This window comes from Protobothrops mucrosquamatus, unplaced genomic scaffold (genome assembly GCF_001527695.2).
Source record: "Protobothrops mucrosquamatus isolate PMUCROS unplaced genomic scaffold, P.Mucros_1.0 scaffold2981, whole genome shotgun sequence".
NCBI lineage: Eukaryota > Metazoa > Chordata > Lepidosauria > Squamata > Viperidae > Protobothrops > Protobothrops mucrosquamatus.
Window position 1 is genome coordinate 17,195 of NW_015389001.1, and position 8,098 is coordinate 25,292.

At 57.1% G+C, this 8,098-nt stretch overlaps 1 protein-coding gene across 1 annotated transcript in view; it reads right to left on the reverse strand.

The window, feature by feature from the left end:
• The window catches only part of LOC107296799 (GPI ethanolamine phosphate transferase 3), a 19,725-nt gene that overhangs the window by 2,527 nt on the left and 9,100 nt on the right, over positions 1-8,098 (reverse strand). The window contains exons 8-14 of the mRNA XM_029286147.1: positions 7,452-7,595; positions 6,577-6,700; positions 6,132-6,291; positions 5,629-5,802; positions 3,615-5,063; positions 2,525-2,750; positions 1,875-2,065 (exon numbers count right to left, since the gene is read on the reverse strand). Of these exons, the coding sequence (XP_029141980.1) occupies positions 1,875-2,065; positions 2,525-2,750; positions 3,615-5,063; positions 5,629-5,802; positions 6,132-6,291; positions 6,577-6,700; positions 7,452-7,595 (2,468 nt within the window). The remainder of the gene's footprint in view (positions 1-1,874; positions 2,066-2,524; positions 2,751-3,614; positions 5,064-5,628; positions 5,803-6,131; positions 6,292-6,576; positions 6,701-7,451; positions 7,596-8,098) is intronic.

Below are 8,098 nucleotides of genomic sequence, written 5' to 3' on the forward strand. Positions count from 1 at the left end.
AGCTCGCAGGACTGGCCTAGGGTAATTTTTAGAGGGGTTTTAATCAATATTTTAAATTGGACAATTCTTTAATATTCCTTTTAATTAATTTTAAATCTGTATTGTTATTTGTGTATTTTAATTGATTGTCCGCCGCCCTGAGTCCTACGAGGAGAAGGGCGGGATATAAATCTAAATAATAAATAAATAAATAAATAAACTCCAGAGGGGTCTCCAGGAAAAGCTGCTGCAGCCAGCAAGGAAACAGGTGCCCTGTCCCTGGGTAGAAGCCTGCTGGCCTTCTCACACCTGAGCCAGCAACCTCGCAAAGGAAACATACGGAAGGGACAGAGGGCTCATATCCCTCCCCAGCCCCCAGCAGCTCTTCAGCAGGGCCAGCAGCCCTGGACTCAAGCAAGGGAGAGCTAGAGACTGGTCAGGAGAGAAGGGCCCTCTGGGAGACAGAGAGATCCAGGAAGGGCAGCCTCTGCCCAGAGAGGCCGGGTGTGGCTTTGCAGGGGCAAAAGGAAGGCCTCTCCCCTGTTACATCTACTCTGCCCACCAGGAGGGGAAGGCAGGGCACCTTACAAGCCCCATCAATTATGAACCGTCATCTGGTGGGGCACGAAAAAGGGTCTTCTCGGTGGTGCCCTTTTTTTTATGGACCATTATTCCCCCCCAAACCGGTACAGTTAGCCCAGGGGTGTCAAACTCAATTTCACTGAGGGCCGCATCAACATTGCGGTTGCCCTGGGGGGGGTGTGGCCAGGGTAGGTGTGGCCTACTGGGTGGGCGTGGATGGAGTGGGTGTGGCCTACTGGGTGGGCGTGGCCAGCTCTACATCATTCGCGTCAAGGGTGCCTGTGGGGGCCTGGGCAGGAGTGAGACAGATCTGAGGGTCTCTGGCAGAAGGGAGTGGGACCAGGGCAAGCGCCAAGACATGGTCCACCGGGGCAAGTGCCAAGATGGCCACCACAAAATTGTACATTGGCTCCCGGCCGGCCTGGGCCAGGGCCAAGGCAGCGAGGGCCGTTCCCTCACTGTTTCCAGGATGGCTTCACGGGCCACATGAAACCACTTCGCGGGCCGCATCCGGCCCCCGGGCCTTGTGTTTGACGTGTCTGAGTTAGCCCCTCACCCTGCTGCTTTTCCAAAAGCCCTAAAAACATGGCTTTGTGGGTAGGCCTGGGGACCCCAAATGGAGACAGAGCTGAGCAAGTGGCTGATTAGATTGTGTGGTTGCTGCCATTTATGGGTTTTTATTGTATGGTGGATTTTAAAAATTTGTAAGCCGCCCAGAGTCACCTGTGTGTAAGTTGGGAAGCTATAGAGCAGTGGTGGCGAACCTATGGCACGGGTGCCAGAGGCGGCACTCAGAGCCCTCTCTGTGGGCACGCGCGCCGTCGCCCCAGTCCTAGGCCTTCAGCTGGGTTTTATAAAACCTTTTCGCTTTAGGCCTCCACCGCCATGTGAAGAAAAAAAAGGTTCAATCAGTCAATTTCAACTTCTCGCGGGAAAAGATCTTGCAAAGTTGGAATTGATTGATTGAACTTTTTAGTCCCACCCAGTCTGCCGTTACCACTGCAGCCACGTCCACCCAATGGGCCACGCCCAGCCAATAGGCCACACCCACCCGGCACTCGAGGATGCATAAGTGGGTTTTGGGTTGCAGTATGGGCACTCAGTCTCTAAAAGGTTCGCCATCACTGCTATGGAGGTTTGTTTAATAAATCAATAATGAACGTTCCTGATCTCCACTAAGTCACAAAATGGGCATCCTGGTGGATCCATCGGTTGCAGATGAACCAGGTGAGGCTCCTGGGGGGGGGCACCTGTTGCCACTGAATCCCCATCAAGGCCTTCTCTCACGATGGCTCCCACACACACACACATACCTGAAGCCCCAAAATAAGCAGGTATCTGAGGCCCAGCTGCACCAGGGCTGCTGAAAATCGCTCCGGTGCCTCCCGGAGCCTCATCTCCATCATCGGCTCCTCCCTGTCTTGGAGTCGCGTCTTTGGCCTCCCGGCCCCGGAGGTGCTGGCCTCACAGACAAAGGGCCACAGCAGAAGTAATGGGCAGCCAGCTACCTCGAGAGAAAGAGGATCACCATGAGACGTGGACCAAAAGCCAGATTATAAGGGCGCGTAAAAGAGAAACACGTGGAGAGGCTGGCACACACACACAGGAAGGGAATCAGGAAGCCCCCCTCCCCCTCCTCAGTTGTGGGCCAAAGAGCTTGGAGAGACCAGATGCAAAAAGAGACCCTTCCTCTTTCTTCTGAAGGAGAGCCAAAGGGCAACTCTTGACTCGCCATGGATGCCGGGCCCTTTCACAATGCAGAGAAGGCCTGTTCCTAAGAAGGACCCAACCCCCCCCCAACCGCACCCTCTGCCAGGGCTCTTCTTTGACTCCCACCCTCAGGTTGCCAGCCGTCGCAGCTGCCATTCACTCGGGAGCCCATTTCTCTCTCTGCTGGGCAAGAAGCCGGGCTGGGTCCCCGAGGCCATCTGAGAATCAAGCCACTCGCAAGCAAGCAACTCACCTGCCAGGAGGATCTGAGAGGCGAAGGTGTTGGCCCCAACGAGGAACGCAGGCAGCAGATTGGCGGCGTGTCCCTGCTGGAACCCCACGAAGGCCGCATTCCAGTGGATGGCGGGGAAGACGGGCTGATGGCCAGTGGCGTAGAAAAACTGGGCGGCAGCAAGAGCCCAAGCAACCAGGGCTTCCCACGGCACCACAAAGGGGTCTGAGGAGGAGAAGGAGGAACGCTAGCGAGAGCCTAGGAGCCCACCCTCCCCAAAGCACTGCTCTCCTTGCTAAGGAACACAGTGCCAAGCCCCCCCACACACATGGAGAGAGTTCAATAGGAGATTCGCATCCCCCTTGTTCCGCCTCAGAGGCACAGCAGCATCTACGGTTTCCGCTCACAGCCCAGAGGCTGCTGCTAAATCTTTGTGCATTGCAGATCCGGCTGGTCCGAGGGCTGCCAGGCCCAAAAGCCCCGCTAAGAACCTCTCTTATGGGCCGGAGTTCTAGTTGCCTTTAAAAGGGCTCCATCAGCTTGCTAGAAGCTTGGGGAGGGGGGTATTACTAGGCCTCTGGCTACTCTCTCCTGGTTTTCCCTTAAAAAGTCTCCAGGATTGCACTAAGCAAGGGAGATTGTGCTCACGACAGGTAATATCCACCATCACCTTCCCTGCCTCACCTGACTGGCTGCCAAGTATTCCTCAGGTACAATTCAAGATGCTGGTTTAGCCTTAAAATCCGAAAGCGCTTACAAGCCAGCTGTGATGCTGTTTAACTCTTTATGAACCTGCCCCGAGGATAAAGCTGGACTCGCTTCCCCAGCTCTGTCTGTCTGTCTGTCTGTCTGTCTGTCTGTCTGTCAGGCAAGTAGCTGCCTTTTGCTCCGAGATGCCAACCCCTTTTTTGCAGGCCGGACCCCTAGCCCTTTTGGCCTCCTTTCCCGGGGGCTTCTCTTAAGCTGAGATTCCTGGCTTCCGCTACTCTGCATTGAGTTTAACTGCGTTTCGAGAAATGTGCTTTGCTTTTGGACGATTCCTTTCAGGCCCTGCGGCCAGGGCCAAGCCAGAATTCCCTGACTCACCCGAGTCTGCAGAGAGGGCCCTGGCACAGGCGTGCATCCACAGCAGGGCGAAGGCCTCCACGAACAGCAGGAGGAAGGCCAGGCTGAGCCGCTCCGTGTGCAGAGTCATCAGCAGGAAGCCCAGCAGGGCCAGGGTGATGAGCACGGCGGCCGAATAGACGCTGCCCAGCCCGTAGGCGGCCACCGTGGCCCTGCAGCCGCCCGGCGTTTCCTCCAGCTGGCTTTTCAGGGACTCCTGGATCCGGCGGTACAGCTGGGAGATCAAGGCCTCGGAGGTGGAGGACATGAGGGGTGGGTCTTGGCTGCCTTCCAGAAAGACGGTCATGGGCTTCCACAAAACCAGGAGCAGCCCCGCCATCACCAAGACGTAAATCCCACGGGGGAAGACCTCCAAAGCCAGCTGGGCCCAGGCGTGGCGTTTGACCAGCATCTCCTCGGCGCCAGAGGTGATGGCCCAGTAACTGGCCAGGGTCAGGGCCAGGAGTGGGAATCCCCACCGCACAAAAAGCACCAGGGCGCAGGAGCTGTTCAGGTTGCCATAATGGCGCAGCCAGCAGCGGGTGCCACACACCAGACTGGCCAGCGCCCCCACACACAGGCCGTAATAGAGGTTCTTGGTCCTCGGTTCCTGCACGCTGGAGAGGGCCCCCAAGACGGAGGCTGTCTGGCAAACAGGAGTCTCCTCCCGGCACTTCCGGAAAAGCCCCGACAGCCGTGCACACACCACGACAACGCCCAAGGTGGCCAGCAGCTGCCAGCACAGCAGGGAGCCGTCCAGCCTGCCCTTCCACTGCAGCTTCAGAGCCTCCAGCAGCACCAGGGAGGTGAGCAGGAAGGGCACCACCTGTCCCTCCGCCACGACAAAGCTGTCCGAAAGCATGGCTGCGCAACGCAGGAACAGGATGCCCAGGGACAGCCCCGCCCAGAGCCTCGGCTTCAGCCTGAAACCCTCCAACGGGGGGCAAAGGCCAGCCGTGTGCAGGGCTGGGGGGCGCCTGGTCCAGCAATGCCAGAAGAAGCCCAGTTGGGAAGCCGCTGCCCCCCAGGCGGACAGCATAAGGAGGTCAGCTCTGGCCCCCCTGAAGACGTGAGCCAGCCCCAGCAGGGCCACCCCCGCCAAGCCCCAGAGCAGGGGGTAGAGGAAGAAGTGGCGGTAGGAGAAGTCCAGGCGAGTGGCCACCTGGGAGGCCACGTAGCACAGCAGGCAGGAGGAGGTCAAAAGGGCGCAGCCGGCCACCATGCAGCCGGGATGGAAGCGGGCCCAGGACTCGGCACACACAGCCCGGGCCTCCCGCAGATACTGCTGGAAACGCGCCCGGAGCCCCTCCATCTGCGGCAGGACCAGAGAGGCCTCCTGGACCAAGAGGTGCTCATGCTCCTCCGTGGCAGAGCGAAAGAGACGCTGAAGGTGCTGCAGTTTCTCCGCCGGGAGGTCCTGCGCGGCCTCTGCGTAGGAGTGCAGGAAGCGGTCCACCTGCCCAGGCAAAGAGATCGGTTGCTCAGAGTGCTGGAGAGGCTGCTTCAGCAAGGTGGGGAGAGGGCGCTTCACTAAGGGCCTCCCAAGCAGCTCAGCATGGCCTCCGAAGCCTCTCAGCCTTGTGGCTGCCAGACCAGCTGTATCTACAGGGCACACAGGCTTAGTGACAGCTTCTGTGTTGTGAGGGGCAACTGGAGATGTTATTGTGCCTCTGGGAGGCAGGACAAGGGGAGTGTGAATCCCCTGGTTCCCCTGCTGAACTCTCTCCGAGTGGGGTCCTTTGGGCCGTCTTAACAACACTTAGCGATAGCACTGAGACTTATACACCACTTCACAGTGCTCCACAGCCCTCTCTAAGCAGTTTACAGAGTCAGCCTGTTGCCCCCAACAATCTGGGTCCTCATTTTACTGACCTTGGAAGGATGGAAGGCTGAGTCAATCTCGAGCTGGTCAGGATCAAACTCCTGGCAGCGGGCAGAGTTAGCCTGCAATGCTACCTTCTAACCACTGCACCAAGACCTCACTTTTGAAGGCCCCCCCACGGGAGGGGATCCACTCTTACCTGCCTGGCATTGATGTTGTAGGCTGCCAGCTGGGCACGGAGCGAGGAGGCTGCATCCCCCTCACTTGCAAAGAGGTCAGCCATCACTTCCCCAATGTTGCTATACGGCACTGGCACCCCCAACAAGAGAGCCAATGTCGGCACCAGGTTCACCTGTGGGACCGTCTGGGGCTCCTGAGGAGGAATGGGGAAACAAGCAATGGGGCAAAGATGGAAGATCCCCGGGAAGCCGCCCACTTTTTTAATCCAGCCTTTTGTCAGGGATCAGCCACCTGGCGCTGCCTGCCGGAGGTGTGGCTGCTGACCTTGATGATTCCATCAGCACCACCAACGCAAGGAATTCTGGGAGCACCTAGAAGGCTGCAGGTAATCTGCCCTTGCCCAAGGACACACCTTATCGCAGCCCAGGGGTTGTCCTTCCTCCCAGAGATGTCCTACACCAGGGAGTGCCAGCTCTGTTTTGGCAGGGCTGCTCATGCTGGCCAGGTGCCCTTCTGGCTCACCTCAGGGGGAAGGTCCCGGAAGAGCGGAGCCTTGCTGTACACAAAGAGAGCCGCATCGAGTTCCTCCTCGCTGTCTCCACCGTGGTCCCCGGTCGCTGTCATGCCGTGGTCCCCTGCCACCAGGAGGAGCGTGTCATTTTCCAGGTGGTCAACCAGTGAACTGTCCATCAACAATATAGAACTTAAGCTACACGCTCTGGGCCAGCACCAGCGTGAAACAGACTGGTGGAAATAGTCAACTTGCACTTTTAGAAGCCACACCAGAAGCAACTGGGCTTCAACTGGGGCTGGATGGTTTGCGCCCTGAGCTGCTGCTCTACCCTGCACTAGATGAGGGCAGCCAGTAGAAAAGCTGCCTGACATTCTGCCACGTGAGGCTGGGGGCAGGAGGGGCAGCCATCCTGGGGAAGCAGGGGGGAGGGCTTCCCCTCCAGTTCCAACTCACCTGAGCATCTCATCCATCTGGGAGAGCTTCTTGGCCATTTCAGGGTGATCTGGTCCATGTTTGTGACCGCAGTGATCCACACCCAAAAAATGGGCAATGAGTAGATCCCACTCGCCGTCGTCCACTGTGCCACAGGAAAGAGGGGAGAGAGGTCAAAGGTGAAAAGGAGCACTGCATTTTAGGGAGGGCTGGAAGGAAGAACAGAGGCCGCTTGGAGCCTTCCCACCATTGCAGTGCAATAGCAGGGTATGGATTCAACTAGGTAAGGTACCAGAAAGAGGAGGGCAAAACACAAGAGAGGGGAGGGGAAAGAACTACATCCGCAGTCCCCAACCCCCAGATTGTGGCCCAATACCAGGCTCTGGCCCGTTCAGAAGCCAGCTGTGGAAGTGGCGGGTGGGCGTGCACATGCAGCTCCACTTGTGCGCTCAGAGGATCCAGCACAGCTCCATTTATGCAAGCGATGGGTGCATGTGCTCACTGCTTGCTCAAATGCAGTTGCGCGTGTGCTCGCATGGAACCATCCCCTCTGCCCTTCCCCCCCACTCCCCGCCGTCCACAAAGCCGGAAAAGTTGGCAACTGCTGAGCTGAATGGGAAGAGAATCAAGGGCAGTTGAGGCTGGGATTCCCTTTCCCTGTTCTTATTTGTGAAACCTCACAGAAATTTGATTGTGGGCTTTGGGTTTTTTGTTAAAATATATGCCATTTGGCCACCGTCGCTGGTTATGTTACGGAAGCAATTAAAAAGCATTTTCTTAGCAAAACCCAGGTCACTTTCTAGCTGGAGAGATCCCGCTCCCCAGAGCTGGCCTTCCGTTCTGACTCCGACTTCACTCACCCCCCCATTCTCCCACCCAGGACCAGACCTGCTCACCTGTCTGGTACAAATGCTGCAAAATCCCGTTGTCCACCGTGTGCAGATCTTTCACGTTAAAAGACGGGAAGAAGTGGGCCCGGTGGAAGGCCTGGGGGAAGAGGCCGTCCCAGGTGTCGTCCCCCATGAAGACCACTTTTTTCCCTGAAAGAGGAGGGGGGACGTTGGCAGAGGTATGGAGAAGGGGGGGGGTTCATAGCATGACAACCAGCAGGTGGCAACACAGCCCTAAGCATAAAATCTGCTGCTGCTCCACCATCACCGCCATTCCAGGGGGTCTCTCTTTCTCAGGGTTAGGATTGGAATGGGATGGAATAGATGACCTGTGAGACCATTCCTAATTCTTTCTTCCTTTATTTTCCCTCAACAAATGTAGGCCTGAAGCATCTTTTGTGTGCCTTGTTCAACAGTTGTGTGCCTTGTTCAACAGTTGTGTGCCTTGTTCAACAGGTTGTTGAGAGTGTGGTTGCACAGCAGTTTCCTCGGCACCTGGAGGAAACAGTCTATCTAGACCCTCTCCAGTCGGGCTTCAGGCCGGGATACAGCACGGAAACGGCATTGGTCACGTTGGTGAATGATCTCTGGAGGGCCCGGGACAGGGGTTATTCCTCTGTCCTAGTTCTTTTGGACCTCTCAGCGGCTTTTGA